At 38.8% G+C, this 20755-nt stretch overlaps 1 protein-coding gene across 6 annotated transcripts in view; it reads left to right on the forward strand.

Moving 5' to 3' along the window:
• The window catches only part of PLCB1 (phospholipase C beta 1), a 705446-nt gene that overhangs the window by 481474 nt on the left and 203217 nt on the right, over positions 1–20755 (forward strand). For all 6 annotated transcript variants that reach the window (XM_024123662.3, XM_024123663.2, XM_028499214.2 and 3 more), the window contains exons 5-7: positions 15808–15887; positions 17668–17721; positions 18830–18905. In XM_024123662.3, coding sequence (XP_023979430.1) covers positions 15808–15887; positions 17668–17721; positions 18830–18905 — 210 coding nt within the window. The remainder of the gene's footprint in view (positions 1–15807; positions 15888–17667; positions 17722–18829; positions 18906–20755) is intronic.

Here is a 20755-nt window from a genome sequence, read left to right on the forward strand (position 1 = left end):
AGCAACCTAAATGTCTATCAACAGATGAATGGATAAAGAAGATGTGTTTTATATATGTATATATATATATATATATATATATATATATATATTCACACACACACACACAGTGGAATATTACTCAGACACAAAAAAGAATGAAATAATGCCATTTGCAGCAACATGGATGCACTTAGAGATTACGTACTAAGTGAAGTAAGTCAGAAAGAGAAAGACATGGACTTACCCAGTGGTCCAGTGGTTAAGACTTTTTGTGTCCAATGCAGGGGGCGTGGGTTCAATCCCTGGTTAGGGAAATAAGATCCCACATGCCATGCAGTGTGGCAAAATAATTAAAAAATAAAATAAAATAAAATAAAAAGAAAGACAAATACCATATGATATCATATGTGGAATCTAAAATATGATACAAACTGAACTTATTTATGAAACAGAAACAGACTCACAGACATAGAAAAAAAACTTATGGTTACCAAAGGGGAAAGCGGGTGGGGGAGGGATAAATTAGGAGTTTGGGATTAGCAGATACAAACTACTATACATAAAATAGATAAACAAAAAGGTCCTACTGTATAGCACAGGGAACTATATTCAATATTCTGTGATTAAACCATAATGGGAAAGAATATGAAAAAGAATATGTATTATATATGTATAACTGAATCACTGTACATCAGAAACTAAAACAACATTATAAATCAACTATACTTTAATTTAAAAATAAAAACAAACAGTGTTGTTATAAACATATGCCTTTCTGTGAGGTATGTAATTGCTGGTCATAGGTCTTCCTATGTCCAGCCTTGATGGATATTGCCAATTTCCCAAAATGGTTGAGCCAGTTTGTTTTCTAAATGTTAATTCACTCATGCAAAAAAAAAAATCTTTAACAGAGGATCTCTGTCTGTTAAATTATTAGATTTTGAAGTAACTGTCACAGAATAAATGTGCTCTCCAAAAATGTTCTATAAACTGACATCAGTTTTCAGTAGCTATTTCAGAATTTGGGGGTAACCTCTGTCACCTCTGCAGGTATGAATATCATAGACAATCTAGTTTACTCATTTGGGGAGTGTGATCTGAGATTTCCTGGAAGTTTGCCTTAACTGCATCCACACCATTTGCTTGCCCACCATCCAAATAACTTGCAAGCTCTCTGAATTTCCTAATTAGCTCTAATATCTCTTTCCTCAACCTGCTTCCCCCTCCCATCTTATTCAAGTTCTTGATGGGTCCCATCTGTAGACACCTTCTACCTCCTTTCCTAGAATCCTCTCTTTGATCTCCAACTCTGTGTGTATATCTGCTAGGAATGATCCTAAAAAACCTCAAACCTGATCATGCTTCAAATCATTTTCATTGCATATTACCCACAAAATGAAGTTTTCTGCCCATTTCATTCAGTCATTCATTTAATGAACAAATATTCATTGAGGGTGTAGTATGTGCCAAGTACTAGGGATTTATCCGTGACCAAAACAAACATAGCCTCTGCCCTTAGGTGCCAGTGAATCACCACTCGGACCCTAGCACCATTCTGCCTCAACCGTTCCTAACCACCTGTGATTCTTTCTTCCTTTATAATGGTAATTATTTGCCCACAGAAGTGTGTGCTTTCCTAGATGTTCCTTCTCCATTCTGTCCAGGAGAATTTCCAAGCCTCCGTAGGGACTCAGCTTACTCATCCTTCTCCCCTTCTGTTTCATGCGTTCCATGAACAATTGATGGTTCCTTCCTGTTCTTTGATGAACCCCATGCATATTTGCTATTGCATTTCTCACACTTTAATTATCTGTCAGTGTGTCTGACACCCTACCCTGGATTTGTGAGCTGCTTAAAATCGGAAAATATAGCTTAGTCATTTGTATTCCCAAGATCTATCTTAGTGCTTAGCCGGTATTAGACACTCAATACATCTGTGTTTTGGCAGAAAAAAAGAAAAAGAAAGAAAGGAAAAAGGAAAAAGGAGGGAGAGGGGAAGGGAAGGAACAAGAAAGGGAGAAAGAAGCTTATGAATTCTTAAAAGCAATTGATAGATCATGAAAAATTGTAGAGCCGTGGAGACTTTGAGCATCATATACTCCAATATCCTCATTTTGGAGTTCAAAAAATTGAGGATCCTCAGCTAGTTGCTCCAAGATCCCTTCCCCCCAGCACAGAACTCTCCCCAAGGTTTGCCAGGATTCTTGGTGGCTTCCAACCTCTTCATCCTTCCCGATCCCAACCTTGTTCCAACTCAGAGTCAATGTCACTGTCCTCCCCCTCTACCCACCAGTTACCACATGTTTTCTGGAGAAAAGAGAAAATATCTTCAACTGGCCAAATAATTGAGATATTTTAGGGGAAGGAATAAGAGAAGGTGCCACAAAGGGGGGGCTTTTTTTAAGAAAAAGAAATTATAGTCTACTAAATGAAATAGAAAAGAGAAAGAGGGACTAGGGAAGGGTCCTGCCACAGCCTCCTCTGGCCATTCCTGATATAGAACTTGATTCCTCAAAAACCTGGGGACTTTTCTTAGACTGTCCTTCAAATTAATAATATAGATATTTAAAACTGACCTCAATAGACACAAAGTTCTTACATTTCTTTTTATTCTGGGACATGTACACTGAGATAATAATTTTCAAACACTAACAGATATTCTGTACAAAATGTGAAGTTGATCTCATTTCCTTTTTGAATTTAGCACCAACTTATGGTAAGTGAGCAATGGATATGTTTGGCTTTTCTTTAAATGAAAATGATTAAGAACAAGAGAATGAGGTACCATATATTCTTTTCAGCAATGTATATTGAGACATAATGGAAAACTGTGCTGACCTCCTTGGGGGTAGACTATATGTGCCAAAAGTATTGCCATATTGAATGTATATTGCTTTTTACACATGTGAAAAGTTAGCCCTCTTGGTTATTGTGTTTTATGAGATCTTCATTCACTGCTATTCCTGGCCTTCTCATACGCCTATGTCATCTTAGGATATTCCCCCACCCAATCATAAATAAGGACCAAGTTCTTGCCAGGTCAATACATTGCACTGTTAGTCTTGGGATTTTATAGTTGTGGATGTCCTTTGTTGGAAAATGAGATTTACCCCACGTTCTGCACTTGAGTTTTGGATGAGTGTGGGGCAGGTGAAAGATGTACATTATAAACTTTCAACTTGTGGAAGTGTTACCCGTCTGGAACATCCATATAAAAGTTTAAAAGTTCAAAAGTTAAATAAATAAATAAATAAGACATTCATTTAAAAAAAATAGAGGGGAAACAAAAGGCAACTCAGATGGTAATCTCTTCTTACACTCAGATAAGAACCAGCAATTGCAATTCTGTTGATCGTGGAAGAAATCACCCTCACCCACCTTCCCCTGCTGTCTTTTCTCATTCCTTAAACAAGAGCTTCTTTGGAACCAGGCATTGTTCAAGGGTGCCATGAAAAGGAATTAATGCTTAACTTAAGGGAAAGTACATATGCAAGGACACAGAAATGATCGTGATTTCAGACTGTGGGCTACTGTTAGTCCACTTTCCCCAGGAAAAAAGACAGGAAACTGCTTAAGCAGCAGCATCTTCACTTTTCTTCCAACCATTCCATAACACAGAAATAAGCTGCTTCCCACTCGTTCCTCTGCCTCCCTGTCTTCTGAGCCTGGCAGCTGAGAAAGACCTAATTGTATTATCTGCGTACCTTACCTTAAAGCAGGCACAAAGATGCATTTTAAAAAATCAGGGCTTCCCTGGTGGCGCATGATTAAGAATCCTGCTGCCAATGCACGGGACACGGGTTCGAGCCCTGGTCCGGGAAGATCCCACATGCCATGGAGCAATTAAACCCGTGTGCCACAACTACAGAGCCTGTGCTCTAGAGCCCATGAACCACAACTACTGAACCCACATGCCACAACTACTGAAGCCTGGGCGCCTAGAACCCGTGCTCCACAACAAGAGAAGCCACCGCAATGAGAAGCCCACGCACCGCAACGAAGAGTAGCCCCCGCTCACAGCAACTACAGAAAGCCCATGCGCAGCAACAAAGACCCAATGCAGCAAAAAATAAATAAATTTAAGAAAAAACAAGTTTATAAAAAATCACCATGGGCTTCCCTGGTGGAGCAGTGCTTGTGAGTCTGCCTGCCAATGCAAGGGACACGGGTTCGAGCCCTGGTCCGGGAAGATCCCACATGCTGCAGAGCAACTAAGCCTGTGTGCCACAACTACTGAGCCTGCGGTCTAGAGCCCGCGAGCCACAACTACTGAAGCCTGCGTGACCTAGAGCCCGTGCTCTGCAACAAGAGAAGCCACCGCAGTAGAAGCCCATGCACTGCAATGAAGAGTAGCCCCACTCGCTGCAACTAGAGAAAGCCCGCGTGCAGCAACAAAGACCCAACACAGCCAAAAATAAATAAATAAATAAATTTTTAAAAAATCAAGCCACCGCAGTAGAAGCCCATGCACTGCAATGAAGAGTAGCCCCACTCGCTGCAACTAGAGAAAGCCCGCGTGCAGCAACAAAGACCCAACACAGCCAAAAATAAATAAATAAATAAAATTTTTAAAAATCACCATAATTTTTTGAAAAGAAGAAGAAATCTAAGAAAATTTGGCTTCTGTGTTTAATTACTGTGGAAACATACCTGCTATCCTTTGAAAGTGGCATGTTGATCTGTTTCATCTAATGCCTTAATATCAGTTGTTATGTTTAGGTTTCCAATGCATCAAATGCTCCCAAGGAATAAGCTGCTCCTAAGAATAAAAACAAAAAATTTTGAAAATACTTTAAAATAATCTTCCTATTGGCTATATAATAATAATCATTCATTCATTCACTCAACAAATACTTAATTGCCTACTGTGTACCAGGTACAATTTTGAGTGCTGGGGATAAACTAAATAGACAAAAATGATTGTCTTCATGAAGCTTACTTAATGGTGGGTGTAGGGTGACGATAACAAAATAAATAAGATGGTGATAGGTGCCAGGGGAAAATAAAGCAGGGAAAAGAGATAGGAAGTGTTGCGGGGGGTGCATATTTCAATTTTAAATAAGTTGGTCACATAAGGTTACACTGATATGATGAAGAAAACCGTGAAGATGTTGGAGTGTGTCAAGTGGTTATCATGGAGGAGAGTGACGCTGAGATAGATGTGACCCAGTGTGTTGGTGGAAGGGAGTGATAAGCAGGGAGGAGAACAGGGAGAGGTGAGAGGAAGAGGCTGGGGGATGTGACAGGTGACCCAAATAGTGGTGGGTGGCCACTGTGAGAATTTGGTTTTACTCTCAGTGACACAGGTATCTATTACATCATTTTGAGCAAAGGATGGATTTGGGGTGATGTATTTTAACAGGATTGTTCTGGTTGCTCTGTTGAAAAGCCACAGTAGGGGTATAGAAACAGAAACAAGGAGAGCAGAGTGCTTGAGACAGAAGTGGCGAGAAATGGTTAGGTTCTGGATGTATTTTGAATGTGAAGCCAAAAGAGTTACTGAATGTACCAGATACATGAAATAAGAGAAAGAGAGAGCTAGGGATGATCTCAGGGCCTTTTGGAATTTCATTTATTGAGAGAAGGAGTGAGTTAGGAAGGGAAAATCAGAAATTTGGCTTTGGACATACAATTTAAAGCAGTGTTAGCCAAAAACAGCAAAATGAGCACAGGTGTGATCTCTTATCTCTCTTGAGTTACTGTGAATATGATGATAAAGGAATATAAACACACAATAATGAAGAGAATGGATAGGTCACTAAGACATGACATATTTTAGTAAGTTTGCAGGAGAAGAAAATGGAAAGAGGAAAGTGTCTGATAAGATAGAGTCAAGAAGACCACAGTCTAGGTTACATAGAGAGTTACAGCCAAGGAAGCTCCTGACCTACTCAGAAAAAATTGAGACATGCTCTAGACTCGAGTTCTACCAGCCCAGCAGAACATGGAGTAAGAATTGGGGGTGAGAAAAATAACCTTCCACTCCTTCCTCCTGATCCTCATGTAGAATAATCAATAACCAATTACTTCCTGGGTCAAAGAGCTGAATGTCTGTCTTTTATGAAATTGAAAAAACTATTTGAAAAATATTATGGTGGCTAGCATTGGAGTTCAGGATCCAGAGTAAAGCTCTTCTCATTCTAGCATTTGTGGATACTACACCATGGTGGCTGGCACCCACATGCTCACTGGGAAAGAAGTCTGCAAGCTGGTCATTCCCACTCCCACACCCAGAGCTCCCAGTTGGCCCTCCTATTGCCCCATCTAATATGTGAACTAACAATAAAATATCCACAGACTACAGAGAAATGCTACAATACTGAATGACAAAGGAAGCCAAGATGAACAAAAAGAGAATAATAGACACACAAGGATAATTAAAGAAACAAATAATTTTTTAAAAATGAGAAAGTATCTTCAGAGAGAATTTTAAATATATTTTATCCTTAAGAAAAGAACAAGGACTTCCCTGATGGCGCAGTGGTTAAGAATCCACTTGCCAATGCAGGGGACACAGGTTCGAGCCCTGGTCCAGGAATATCCCACATGCTGCGGAGCACTTAAGCCCGTGTGCTGCAACTACTGAGCCCGTGTGCCACAACTACTGAGCCCGAGTGCCACAACTGCTGAAGCCCCTGCACCTAGATCTGGTGCTCTGCAACAAAAGAAGACACTGCAGTAAGAAGCCCGCGCACCGCAACGAATAGTAGCCCCTGCTCTCCGCAACTAGGGAAAACCCATGCGCAGCAGCGAAGACCCAATGCAGCCAAAAATAAATAAATAAATTTCTTTTAAAAAAGAAAAAAATAAGAAAGTGACATGAGGGTTTTGGACAGAACCACTTCAAGAATATGGTTGAGTGACATGAATGCTATGGAAAGGATGCTTTGGGTATTTCATATTGGGGCATTTGGTGGACATTTTCTCAATTGTGCAAATTAGCAATGACTCAGGAAACTAGCTGGAGAGAGAGGTGGGTGTCTCCTCAGCTGATGCTCAAAATACGTGAGACTCACAAAGATACAACTGAAAACCTCTCATCATGAAAACGTAACCAAAGCCAACATTTTTCTCTTTTCTTCCACTCTGTGCCAAGGATGTTGCTCTTTTGGGTGTTTTATTTCTTTCCATTTGAAGAATTCTCTTAAGGTTCATTTTAACTTGATATCACCACATTAAACTTTTCCCATTGGGCAGGAGAATGTCAAAAGTTGTTAGAACAGGGCTAGGGATATACTAGACAGTTAGCTCTCAAAACGTGGATCCTTGCATCCACATCTTGTACATTGCACTTGCAGGCATGTAAACTCATCCTTAGACCATCAGGATAGAGCAGTGCTTCACTTATCCAGGGAAAGATAATTGGGCAACAATCTTCAGAATACAGCGCAAAACATAAAACAAAGCATAAAGCATATCTATGAAGCCAATGCAGATGCTCTAAGCCCTAAAATTAAAGTTTCTGTACTTTATTAATTGGAAAGTCCCCTCAGCCCCATGCTACACACAGGACTGTGAGTTCTTATAACTTATTCCAGCATAGTTCAAATTACAATAGAAAATGTGTAAAGCTATTATCCAAAACCCTGTAGCAAACCATGATGAATGAATACTTATGACAATGAAGAAGACATAAAAATTAATTTCACAAACAATAAATTATAAAGCATGGATGTAATTCTGTTTCATTTACACATTCATTCATTCATGCAGTCAACTCAGGTCAACAAGTATGGATTTATTCCCCAGTGTATAAAAAACTGGCTGCAGAACTATAAGATCTCACACAAGTTGTGGGATGATGCACATCCTTTTCTTCGCTACTCCTATGAACGATTATATGTAGTGTTTTCTATACTCTTCCAGTTACAATGATTTGATTTTCATGGACACTGCTAGGTTCTTACTCAAATAGATTGTTCTAGAGGTAGACCAATCAGAGACCTTTCCCAGGATTTTTCATACTGGATATGAGGAAATCAATCAGACTCTCTCTGGTGGTAGGAGGCGCCATATGTGACAACTCTTGGTGCAGTTGGTGGCCATGGGGAAGTAGTTGGTCAGTCAGGAAAAAAGTCATGACATCAGGAAGAGAGAGCAGTGAAAAAGCAATGAAGAAATCCTCCCTGGTATCCAGACCACAGTTTCCTGATACTCTGCAAACTGCAGTTTGTCAAATTTTTCCTCCAGTTACAGGAAATACCCAGTGTCCTTGGCAAATTCTCCGATTTCCTAGGCTAGTTTGAGTTGTGCTTTTGGCAACTGTAGCCAAAAGACATTTGAATAACATGCACCTTTCCTTGATATTACTTTATATGAGTAATATGGATTCTAGTGTCCCAGTGCTGATAATATTGGGTTGTAATATGCTTCCTGGTTTTGGTAATTATATTGTATTTGACAACCATTTCTATTTGAATGTGAGATCAACATTTTGACTATAAACTATAAATCTTCACTGCCACCCAAAACAGAGGAACTGTGCCAGACATTTTGCCAAAATTCTAAATGCTCTACATAGACCTGTAAATGCAGTTACTTCTCAGACAGTCTTTTCTGCTTTTAATGAAAGTCTTTGCAGCTCCTATACCATCTTTCACCATGAAAAGATTCTTTACTGTGCCATTAAGACAAATGCACGGCAAGATGAATTCGGATGCCTGCCAGCAGGTGGGAGAAACGTGCTCAGCCAGGCAACTCAACACTGAATGAGCTGTGCATTGTTCCTTCTTACTCAAATCCCAACCTGCTACCTGCTGATGAGCAGGGGTAATGGGACTGACACCATTATCAATGATGGCGATAGGGGTTTGCCGATAAATTAAAAATAAATGGAAAGCTATTAAAAATTGTTAGGACTTTCATATGTCTCACAAATATTAAAATACCCTGTTTTAAATTATTATTTATTCCAGGAACCTTTTATTTAAAAAATACAATAGATTGAGGCTTCCAAATCAGGTACTTTGGAAATACCTGCTTTTAGATTATTGTCATCTGTCACTCCTTTTACTTCATTAGGGTAACCATTGACTCATAATTGCTTATATAATTATAGATTATAATTATATATATATACACATACATATATATATATACACACACACACACAAAGAGAAAGAGATTTGGTATTCCTTTTAGAATATTCTCATTTCCCCAAAGAACTCACTGAACAAATACATGTTTTTGAGGACAGAGTTCACATTCTGCCTTTTCTCTGTGACTCTAGATGCATGGTATCAGGTCACAGCCGTGGACTGGGTGCCTGGCATACCACGATCACGGGTGACATTTACAAGACACAGTTAATATGTGTAATTTTGTTTCTTTCAATAGGACCAAGACTGACCACCACCTTGTGCTTGAGCTCAAACCTCAAACAAACAAACAAAACCCTCCGTTTTTTAAAGACAATGAGCACAAATACCCAAAGAAAAAATGGGTTAAGAATGTGAACAGGAAATTTGCAGAAAAGTAAAAGAGGAACAACCCTGACATATGTAAAACCAGGCTCAACCGGGCAGGTGAATCAGGGATGCCAATTAAGACCAATCCAAGGTCCCACACTGCCTACATCAGATTTGCAAAAATTTTCTGAAAGGTTGTTAATAGCAAGTTGTTTTTGAAAATGTAGGAAAATACAAGCTCTCCTACACTGCCAAAAGGAACACAGAGTATCCTTACCGCTTTGGTGAGCAAGCAGCTGCCTCTAGTACTGCTGAAGATGCATGGATCCTAAAAATACATCATGGTAATAACCCTAGAGAAACTTCTGGATGTGGCTTGAGGCAACAAGAAATAGGTTTGTGCAAATAAACATTTTTGAAGGAAAAAACCACATATGTCCATCAACAGAAGAATGAATTAGTTATACATTCTTATACTGGAATAATTTAGTAGTTAAAATTAATGACCTAGATCTACATGAGAAGCAAGGACACATTTTAAAGACATAATGTTGATTGCAAACAGCCATTGGCCAAAGGATGCATACAGTATGATACGATTTATGTAATATTTTAAATAAACATATAGGAGTCCATACCAGGGACTGGCAAACATTTTTCTGTAAAGGGCCAGCTAGTAAATACTTTGCCCCTTGGGAGTCTCTATTGCAACTACTCTACTGGGCCACTATAGCATGAAAGCAGCCATAGACAATGCATAAATGAACGAGCATGGCTGTGTTCCAGTAAAACTTTATTGAGAAAAACAGGTGGCAGGATGGATTTAGCCCTCAGGGGTTTGTTGAACCCTGATAAAGACCACTGTCCTCAGAATCCATATGAAGATAGATAAGGTATTGATATCTGGTTTTCAAAATAGAGCTTGCTCCTGGGAAAGTGAGAAGAATGGAATCAGGGAGAAGCACAACATAGAATGAGTCTGCACTGCAGTGTCTTAAGTATATAATTTTTAAAAAGCACGGAAGCAAATATCACAAATTGGTAACATTTGTTAAATTTGGATATGTGTTAGTTACACTGTTCTCTGCACTTTCAGGTGTAACAGAGATACGTAATGCTAGGAAAAGGAAAGATTTAAAAATACACTAAAATACTAAAGATAGCATACATCAGAACAATGGGAAACAGAAATATCTGCAAGAATGATATTTCTTCCAGAAGATTCTGTCTTAGTCTGTATACCCCTTGCATTCATAAGTTGAACCAAAAAGTTAAGAGGTGTGAATTGCCAATAGGAGAAATTTCTCTCTTTTCTTAGAATTATGAACTGTTGTTGAATAGCTTCATGACTAGTATTTGGATCTAGGGCAACTAGATCTAAAAGTTATTGAATCTCTCTCTTCACATTAGTTCAGTCACGTTCAAGTTGAATCTGTGACTTTCTCTATCAAAGTTCTAAGACTTTAGAGCTGCATTTTGTGACAGACCTCCCTCCTCTCTCCATCTTATCATTTTTCCTCTACCATCATCATCGTAGCATAGTGGTAAGGTGTATACTTTATGAACTTCACACTTTGTTTCATCACTGTAACATAATGGTAAGGTGTTCAGACTCCAGAGGCAAACTTCCTGGGTTCAAACCTCGGATGTGTCTCCAACCAGCTGTGGGACCTTAACGCTAGTCACTGCATGCCTCTGTGCCTCAGTTCTCTCATTTGTCAAAATAGGGTGGTAATAACAGAGTACGTCTCATAGGGTTGTTGTGAGTATTAAAAAGTTAATTACTTACAAAATGCTTAGAACAGTGCATAGCCCATAGTAAGTGCTAAGTCAGTGTTTTAAACACAGCATAGTTAAGTGGATTTATTTATCATTTTATCTTTTTGAACTGTATGTAGCAGCCATCTTAAAATGTTCTAGGACAAAATGACCGAAAGCACAGTGCCTAAGAGTACAGGTTTTGGAGCCCAAGAAATCAGTGATCTAACCCCAAACTGTGCTCTTATTAACTCTGAGGATATAAATAAATTTTATAAGTGCTTTGAAACTTTGAATCCTCATCTGTAAAATGAGGCTAATAACAGTACCTGCCTCCTAGAGAATTACTGTAAGAATTAATTAAGTTGTTGGATGCAAAGAATTTGGCTCAGTACCTAGTAAAAACTCAAACAACACCTATGAGAGTAACTGAAACTTGTAAAATAATTGTTAGTAGTATTAAGCAAACACGTAAATCCTGTGGCAAGAATGACAGTACTTAAATAACTTTAGAAATAAAAGTACGTTAACTTTGTGACATGTTAGGAAAACTTAATGGTGTCAAGACTGGGATCTCAGTAATGACGCCGGGGTGAGGGAATTGCAGAAATCATCTTGCAGATGGAAGATACGAACACGTGCATTTAAACTCCAGGTGAAATCCCACAGAAGTTGATCTTTAGATCCATTTTCTCTAGTTCAGGTCTCTGTAATCCCCATCACAAGAAGAGATCGATCCTAAGGCAGAAAATGTCACTTAAGAAGCTTCAGGGTTTAAATAGCAGGGGCTGAACCAAGCTTAGTAGCAATCATCAGAACTTTGCCTCTGAAAGTAGAAAAACAAATACTCCAGATTAAATAAGAAGCTGTCCTTCCAATGCCATGCTAACTAGGGCCCAGCGCTGGATTTATGAGAGCACTGCCAGGTTGGGAGCCGTCTACCCTGCAGCAAAGCATATGTCATAATCTCATGATGAGCGGAGGCTGAGGCTGCTTTTAAGCTGCTCTGGCCACATCTCTTAGCCATGTTGTTCTTAATACAGCTGTAAGGGCTTTTTGGTTATTCTAAAACAAATGACCAAAATATTTTTTTATTTGCTTGGGAAGCAAGTAGACAAAGATTAGAATAATGCTTAAAGTTCTGCCCCTGTCCCAGCAGTACACTTAAACATGCATAAAATATTTAAAGGTTTCTTGGAAAAAATGCAGATTTTGAGTCAGAGATCTGGTGTGGAGCTTAAAGTCCTACATTTCTATCAAGCTTTCCGTCAGTGCTGTTAAGTCCTCTTGCTACTCATAGCATTATCTGACATGGCCCTCACTTGGGATACAGATTCTCTGCCACCCCCTCCCCAGCGTCTGCATCAGCATCTGCATTTTAACAAGACCCCCAGTGATTTGTATGCACAGGAAAGTTTGAGAAGCCCTGCTCTAGAACGTATGTGAACCAATTTCTCCAACACTTTGGTTGCACATCCCCTATTTACACAATGTAGCTACTTCTGGTACCCAAAAGTCCTGAAATGTGTTATCTGTCTGACTCTAACAGTGCTCTACCCATATCCCCTCCAAATCATTCACCATTTTCATATACAACACCTCAGTGGGGATGGGCTTTCACTTCCAACAGCCAGCACCCATGTCTCTTCGTTGTATGCACCCTCTGGATGCTGGAACCCCCTTTGCCTACTATCAAGGAAAGCAGGAAGTGCCTGGGGATTTCCATCCCCTCCAGCAAGCCCTGACCCAAAACTAGCAGGCACAGAGATCACCATACTCCAGCTCCTTTTCTGCTCATCAGAAAACTCAAGTTTCAGGAGTGGTCTACACAGGGAAAGATTAAGCCCAAAATTACCATCTGCGGAGTTTGCTTGGTATCTCAACTTTCTGCCTTCTTCGCTTCCCAGTCCTGCTCACTCCCTTATAATGTTGCCAGGGAACGCTTTGTAATAACCCATTTCTCATAAACCCTTGTCTCAGGGTCTGCTTCTGGGGAACTCAAAGTAAGACACATGATGTTTTAGCTCAGTGTAATATAAACTGAGACCAGTACCCCACCAAGGATTGAGTTATTTCTCAAGTTGCTTTGGTTACTGCTTTAGACCCTGAATTTTGATTCAGCCTGGGTTAGATTTTCTGCATATCTCAAAAGACTGCAGGAAGTCCATGGATTCTAGGAATTCCACACTTGGAAATTTAGATGCTCACATTCTGAGAATGTGGTAACATAAATTATGCCTTACTTTCTGAAACAGCTGTGGCTGTGCAGTGAAGGTGGTGATGATGCAATCCTTCAGCTGGCTTTATAAAGGACCCATAGAAAGAGTGAAGGATCTAGAAGACCTGCCATGGCCAATGCTGCAGCCACAGCTCCCAGCTATGTGTGGCTGTTGAGCAGTTGAAAGGCTTCCAGTGCAAATTAAGACGGGCTCGCAGTGAAAAATGCACACCTCATTTCAAAGACTAAGTACATAAAAAGAATTATATAATAGCTCAATAATTTTTATGTTGATTACATGGCTAATAATATGTTTGAAATATTGGGTTAAATAAAATATATTATTAAATTTGTTTCACCTGTTTATTTCTACTTTTTTTAAAGTGGCTACTGGAAATTTAAAATTATATGTGTAGTTCACATTATATTTCTGCTGGACTAGATGTAATAGAGGTCTTATCTTTCAACCTAAAAGGTCAGACCCAATTAAATCTCCCCAGCTCTTCATAATACCTTCTCTGTACCTATTTCTGTTGTGGAATTGGCCCCCAGTAAACATACAAAATGGTACATTGCCCCCAATTATAAATACTTTTACCACAGCATAAGGTTACCATGGAGCCAGAAAAGTCTAAAGTTCGACCCCTAGCCTGGAAAATATTTTACCAGAAACATATTTTGAAAATCAGTGCCAGTAGTTATTACTCCTAGTTTAAAATAATCTAATTTGAGGACATTTTATTTTCAAGCTGTTAAAAAGTTATTCCAAAGCTTTTCTGTGTGTCCATCAAGTTTGTTTCACTGATAGCTCTTCTGTGCTGTCTTCCCCAAGCCCTCCACCAACAGTCCATAGAATCCAAAGCCTCACTACGTCTCACCTGGACTGTGACAGCTTCCTAATTGAGTTCTCCTGTCTGGTTTCTCAGCCTCAAATCCACCCTGCATTTGGCTGCCAGATAACCTCCTTAACCTACCGTCTAGCCCTGGCTCTCCTTACCTTCACCTTAAAAGAAAGGCCTTCAGTGATATTATATTTTGTTGCCAGATTCTCTCCAGAAAACTGAACAGACATTAAATGCTCTCCATACTCTCACTCCAGCTCTACTTGTTTTTGTTGCAACTTCCCCTCTTTCTTCCAATTCCTTTTAGGCTACTCGCCATTCCCACTAAGTCCTGCCCGTAAGTCCTGCCGCTAAAACATACCCAACAGAATAATGTAAATCTTATAGCACATAGAGTGTTGTCATCTGGGATTTTTCTCTAAAGTCCAAGTATTTCAGGTGATAATGTAAGCTGATTGATCACACTTATTTGTGCAAAATTGATTTGCATTTAATGTGAATGTTTTCCTGCTTAATTTTATATAACCTCAGAATTTAAAAGACTTCAAGGGAAGTTAAAGGTCTTTAATTTGTGTGACAGTTATTACTGTGCTGATTTTTAAAACAAACTCAATATTTTAAAGTAAAACAAACACCTAAACAAACAAAAAACACTGCTTTAAAGTGCCCTCTTCCTTCTCCCATGACTCTATACCCCAAGTTCTACCTCAAATGTTATGGTATTACATGACAGCGTATTATCAGGGCCTTAAATCAGGAGGCAAAACACAAAAGACCAACAAAGCTATTTAGAAATAACAAAACTAGGTGGAAAAGCTGTTGAACTGAAAAACATGATTTCATTGAGGAGGGAGCCAAGTCAACTACAACATCAGATGATTACATTACTTAGCTCTTGTGTCATCTTCTCTTATTTTTTTTTCAGCCCGAATGTTAATTGTGTGTTCAAAATCATCACCCAGAATGGAACTTCAGCTGTTTTTTGTAGATTTGTTCTTTCCCATTTTCTTGGAAGCCAAGAGAGATCAGTGATGAATGGTGTGAGGTAGGGATTGAGATTAGGTCATCAGTAAGGAATGGACTCAGCTCGGGGGTAGGGGGCAGGGGAGAGACAGTACTGGATATTATATGACATTGTGACTGCACCTAGTTTAGAGAATTTCTAGAACTGTAATTAACATTTAAAGAGTTCCTGGTATAGCTGCTTTGACTTGAGTAGTAAAATAGGAAGATCTTATTTGCAGGTGTGTTGAAAAGATAATTGACTATATTTTAAACTCTTTATCTGTTTATAATGCAAGGAAAGGAATAAAATATACTTGATTATTAAAGGTAACATATCAGGTCTCTATCTGTAGTGATTTTAAAAAGCAGATAAAATTTTGTTTATCGGTAAAGAATATTTCCTTAAGAAAGGAGTAATCGCTCAGGGATTTGAATTTAATTATGTCATTTTTACAGGATAAAAACGGGGGAAAAAACCCAAAACCCTTAGGCATACAAATTGAACTAATTTGTCTTCCTAGTAGCCTAGCTAAAAACATGCGTCTAACGACTGTACAGTAGTTAAGCTAATGCAAGTGTGATTTACATTTTTCAGGAATGGACAAATGAAGTTTTCAGTCTGGCAACAAACCTGCTGGCCCAAAACATGTCCAGGGATGCATTTCTGGAAAAAGCGTAAGTAGCTCTAATTTTATTGCTAAGGGTGCTGCTTCATCTGAATCAGTTTCCTTTCTCCTTTGTGAGTCTTTTGTTTATGCTGCACTGGCTTCTCACATTGATAAACATAAATTTCCCTCTGGGACTTGTTAGAGAACTGATATGTCCATCGTTTCAAACTGGAGGACTTCCAAGAAAGATCGTTCTTTCCTCTGAGCCACACATCAGGGTTACGCTGAGCTCGCCTGAATGTCGATGCCTTTGACACACAGTAAGCAGATACTTCTAAACCCTGGCAGCTGTGCTCAGAACCAAAAATTATTCATCTCAGGGAGTCTTCAGCCCTACATCTGCTTGTGTTGTGTCAATTATTAATCTGAGGAAGAGAATGAACAACATATGGGACTCAATTCTCTCGAGTCTAAGATCTCTGATAGATGCTACTTGCTGATGTCCTGATTCCTGTCCTTATAGACAATCACAGAAACTGTTAGTAAGAAAAGAGAAAGAAGATGTAGAGGAAAGAGCAGAATGAAAAGGAAAAGGAAAGAAAGCAAATCAGGGTTACCCAGTTGCTCTCAAATTACAGTCTTTCTGAAATTTATTTGACCGAGGAAAATAATGGTTTCTGCCAGATGAGCAGCTAGGAAAGCTGGTTGTGTTCAGTTTGGAAACAGTGGGTATCCACGATTTTGGGAAGCCTTGAAATGAAAACCACAAGCGGAAACATTACTAGGTGGTCCTCTATTTTATTTAATAACTTTCTTCTCTCTTCTTCTGTAAGACATACCCATCATTCCAGACCAAAGACTCCAGACCACATTTCTTTCATACTCTTCTATGAAATCCTTTTACTGTTAATCAGTACTCACAGGTCTTCACTTAAATGCTCTTTCATGTGATCATCTCATCTCCTTACTTTGTCACCTTCAAGACCTTTCCTATCTGTCTCCCCCTTCCCCTCTTCCTTTATTCCTCATTTTTAAAAAATTGTCTTTGATCTTACCATTCTTCATCTAACAGACATTTCTGGAACATCTGTTGTGCCACACAATGTTGGTCGAAGGTGACACAGAGAGAGATAAGATGTTTTACCTGAAACATACCATGTTATAGCTCGTAAAACATCTAGTTGGCTAATAATATCTATTGCAAATGTCCATTTCAAATAGGCATCTCCCTATGAATAGCGGCTATGGACATTCTAGAACATGCCTTTTGAAGAACACGCTGTAAGCATTTCTGTTGCATCTACACCTAGGTATGGGATTGTTGTGTCATAGCATGAGCAGCTGGTGGTCCCAGTTTACACACCCATCAGCAGAGTTTGTAAGCTCTCCTGCCCCTCTCTCTATCCACATGTCCAGAAGCAGTGGAAGAGAAAAATGTAGTTGCATATTCGCACAATAGAATACCATACAGCAACGAGAGTGAAAGATCTACAATGAAAAGCAAAAATATGGATGGATCTTTAAAACATAATATTGAGTGAAAGAAGCCAGACACAAAAGAATGTGATTCCATTATGTAAAGTGCAGAAATAATCTGAGTTGTTTAAAGTTAGGATAATGGTTCCCACTTTGGGGATAGGCCCTGGAAGGGGGCATGACAGGGGCTTCTGGGATGCTACTAAGGTGATAATATTCTTTTTCTTGATCTGGGTGCTGATTGCAGAAACTTGGACGATTGGTGAAAATTCAGCAAACTGTAAATATGCAGGAGCCCTTTTCTATGCATTTTATTCTTCAATAAAAAGCTTTTAAAACAACTAAACACTTGTTTTCTGCTTCTCCAACAGCTATACTAAACTTAAGCTGCAAGTCACTCCAGAAGGACGCATTCCTCTCAAAAAGTAAGCTTCATGAGTATTTCCCATTATTTTATTTTATTTTATTTTTCTCAAAGATGTGAATCCATGCTATGGCTCTGTTTTGGTCCAAGTAGGAGCATGGAAATGTGTGGTAACCCTGTCCTCCCACACACTCCATATGCACATCAGTGCGTCTGGTTTTCTCATAGAGATTTCCTGGGCCTCCTCCCTTCCTGTGGCATCATTCTCAAGAAACACCAAAGCAGGAAGGGGGTGGAGGGGATGGGGGACCCTTGCTGTTAAACCTAAAAGACCATCTGAGACTGAGATCTATTCTAGGAATGGAAATTGGGCGACCACAATGCCTCTTTCTTCCAAGATGACACTAGCCTTGAAGCAGGGGTTGCAAACTCAAATGTCAACAGAAGCCAGGCAGGGAACATGCATGATGAAGCAGGCCAGGAACAGGAAGGAAAACTGAAGAGTGAAACCCCGTCTCAAGGAGACAAGGACAACTCAACTCCACCATATTCCCTGTGGGACTGGTGGGTTCTGGACGCTAGATTTTCTAATGTTTCAATAGAACCCATAAATCCAAATTGTTATATTAAATTGTTCCGTACTTAAGTTATATTTTTTAAAACCAAATTACTGACCAACGAAAGCACATCTCTAGACCATGTTTAGTCAAAAGCCTTTAACCTTTGACTTACTAGCTACCAGTGGGCTTCTGCTCATAAAAATGTTACATTATTAATAATAATACTGTTAATTAATTGTTTATTATTAATAATATTAGCAACATACACCTTTAGAGCAGTGAGTAGCAGCAAGGAGACAGAGTTGTCAAGGATGTTGATTTTAGTGCTTAATACAATACCAGAGGCCATTTAGTGCAATGTTTTTTAACTGGGTCATCACCATTGTCTCAAAATATTGATTTTTTTTTTAGGCACTTTGATTTTAAAAAGCACACACATAGATCTTCCAGAACACATATGCTGATGCTAGAACAATCAGTATCTTTTAATTCTCTAAAGATGAATTATAAGGAGGTTTGATTGAATGGAATGTTTCAGCTGGCGTCATCTACAAGTGTGATCCAAATGCCTTTTAAGCATCTCTCACGTGGTGTGCTTTCACTTCACAGCATATACCGCTTGTTCTCAGCAGACCGGAAGCGAGTTGAAACTGCTTTAGAGGCTTGTAGTCTTCCATCTTCAAGGGTGAGCATGTTGCCTTCTTAAAACTAGCACTGCTAAATAGCCCTGAATAATCATACTAAAATATATCCTGCCCCAATATTATCCAAACATTTTTAAAACTAAGAAGTCCATAGGACTTATTTGTTAATATGTCGGGGTCACTGTATTAGTTTCTTTCAGTCCCATAACTCCAAGACCCTTTGCAAATTGAAAAAAAAATAAATAAATAACCAATTAATACAAAAAAGTACTGGGCAAAAAATATTAATGTTCCTAAGAATTTAACCTTCTTATTAATTATAAATCCTTTCTTGATGTCCGTTGAGATATAGCTAATGATTATAGATTATGATTAGGAGTATTTTAAACTATTAATTTTATCTTATCCCCCTTTTTAAATGTCTAGGTCTAATATTTTTAAGTTAATAAGCAATTAGAATGGTAGTACATTTTATAAATAAATATATTTATGTACATTGCAGGGTGGTTCTCAAAAGGCTTTTGCAAGAGGAGTACAGGATCAAAACAGTTTGAAAATTGCCTACTTTGCTCCTATGGTAGTCAAGTAGATGAGAGGATAAGCTTGTAAGATGCTTTTTTCTTTTTCTCCCAATACATTCGAGGCACTTAATATACACTGACCACTTAAAATAAAGTAATTCGTCTTCATTTCAATGCATTTCTACATACCTGGCTCTAATTATCGTTGTTTCTGGGATAGCTGGGTCTGTTGCATAAAACCTTTTTCTTGTGCTATATGCAGAACATTCCTTTCTATTATGAATTATTTTTATCCCAGTATCTAAGCAACAAGTAAGCAAGAATAACACTTATACCCAAAGAAGAACCTTTGAGTCTCTTGAAACATGCTGGCAGCGTTGAAGTTGCACTGAATGAAGTTGAGAAGCCATTCTTAAATGTATGGTTAAGTTATGAAAAGTATTGAGAGCTGTTGCATCAGTTACATCAGCCAATTCTTGTGAATATTTTTCAGAAAAATGAAGTTTATTAACGACTTTGGTCGGTAACAGAAAAGAAACAAATAAGTCACTCTCTGCTATCAGTTTCTTGCTATCTGTGGAAAAAGCTGCTGATGCTGCAAACACTGGGCAGAGCTGTGGAAAGGCCCCCAAACATTTAACCTTTACTTTAATAAAGCAAAAGAAAATGGTCGGGCTTCCCTGGTGGCGCAGTGGTTGCGCGTCCGCCTGCAGATGCAGGGGACACGGGTTCGCGCCCCGGTCTGGGAAGATCCCACATGCCGCGGAGCGGCTGGGCCCGTGAGCCATGGCCGCTGAGCGGCGTACCGCAAAAAAAAAAAAAAAACAAAAAAACAAAAAAAAGAAAATGGTCAAACTTGTTTATTATTGCTCTTTCGTTTGATGCTTTAGAGCAGGAAAGATATAACAGTTAAGGTCTTGTCCTTGACTCAACAAATATTTTTTTTTTATTTGACCTATTTTTTTTCTTTTTTTTTAATTGAAATACAGTTGACTCACAATGTGCTAATTTCTGTTGTACAGCAAAGTGATTCAGTTATATATATGTATATACATGTGTATATATACATTATTTTTCATATTTTTTATTATGACTTATCACAGGATATTGAATATAGTTCCCTGTGCTATACAGTAGGACCTTGTTGCTTATTTATCCTATATATAATATGGTAGTTTGCATCTGCTAATTCCAAACTCCCAGTCCATCCCTTCCTCACCACCTTTCCCCTTTGGTAACCATAAGTTTGTTTTCTAGGTCTCTGAGTCTGTTTCTGTTTCATACATAAGTTCATTTGTGTCATATTTTAGATTCCACATATAAGTGATATCATATGGTATTTGTTTTTCTATTTCTGACTTACTTCACTT

The sequence above is a fragment of the Physeter macrocephalus genome, chromosome 14, assembly GCF_002837175.3.
Source record: "Physeter macrocephalus isolate SW-GA chromosome 14, ASM283717v5, whole genome shotgun sequence".
Taxonomy (NCBI): domain Eukaryota; kingdom Metazoa; phylum Chordata; class Mammalia; order Artiodactyla; family Physeteridae; genus Physeter; species Physeter macrocephalus.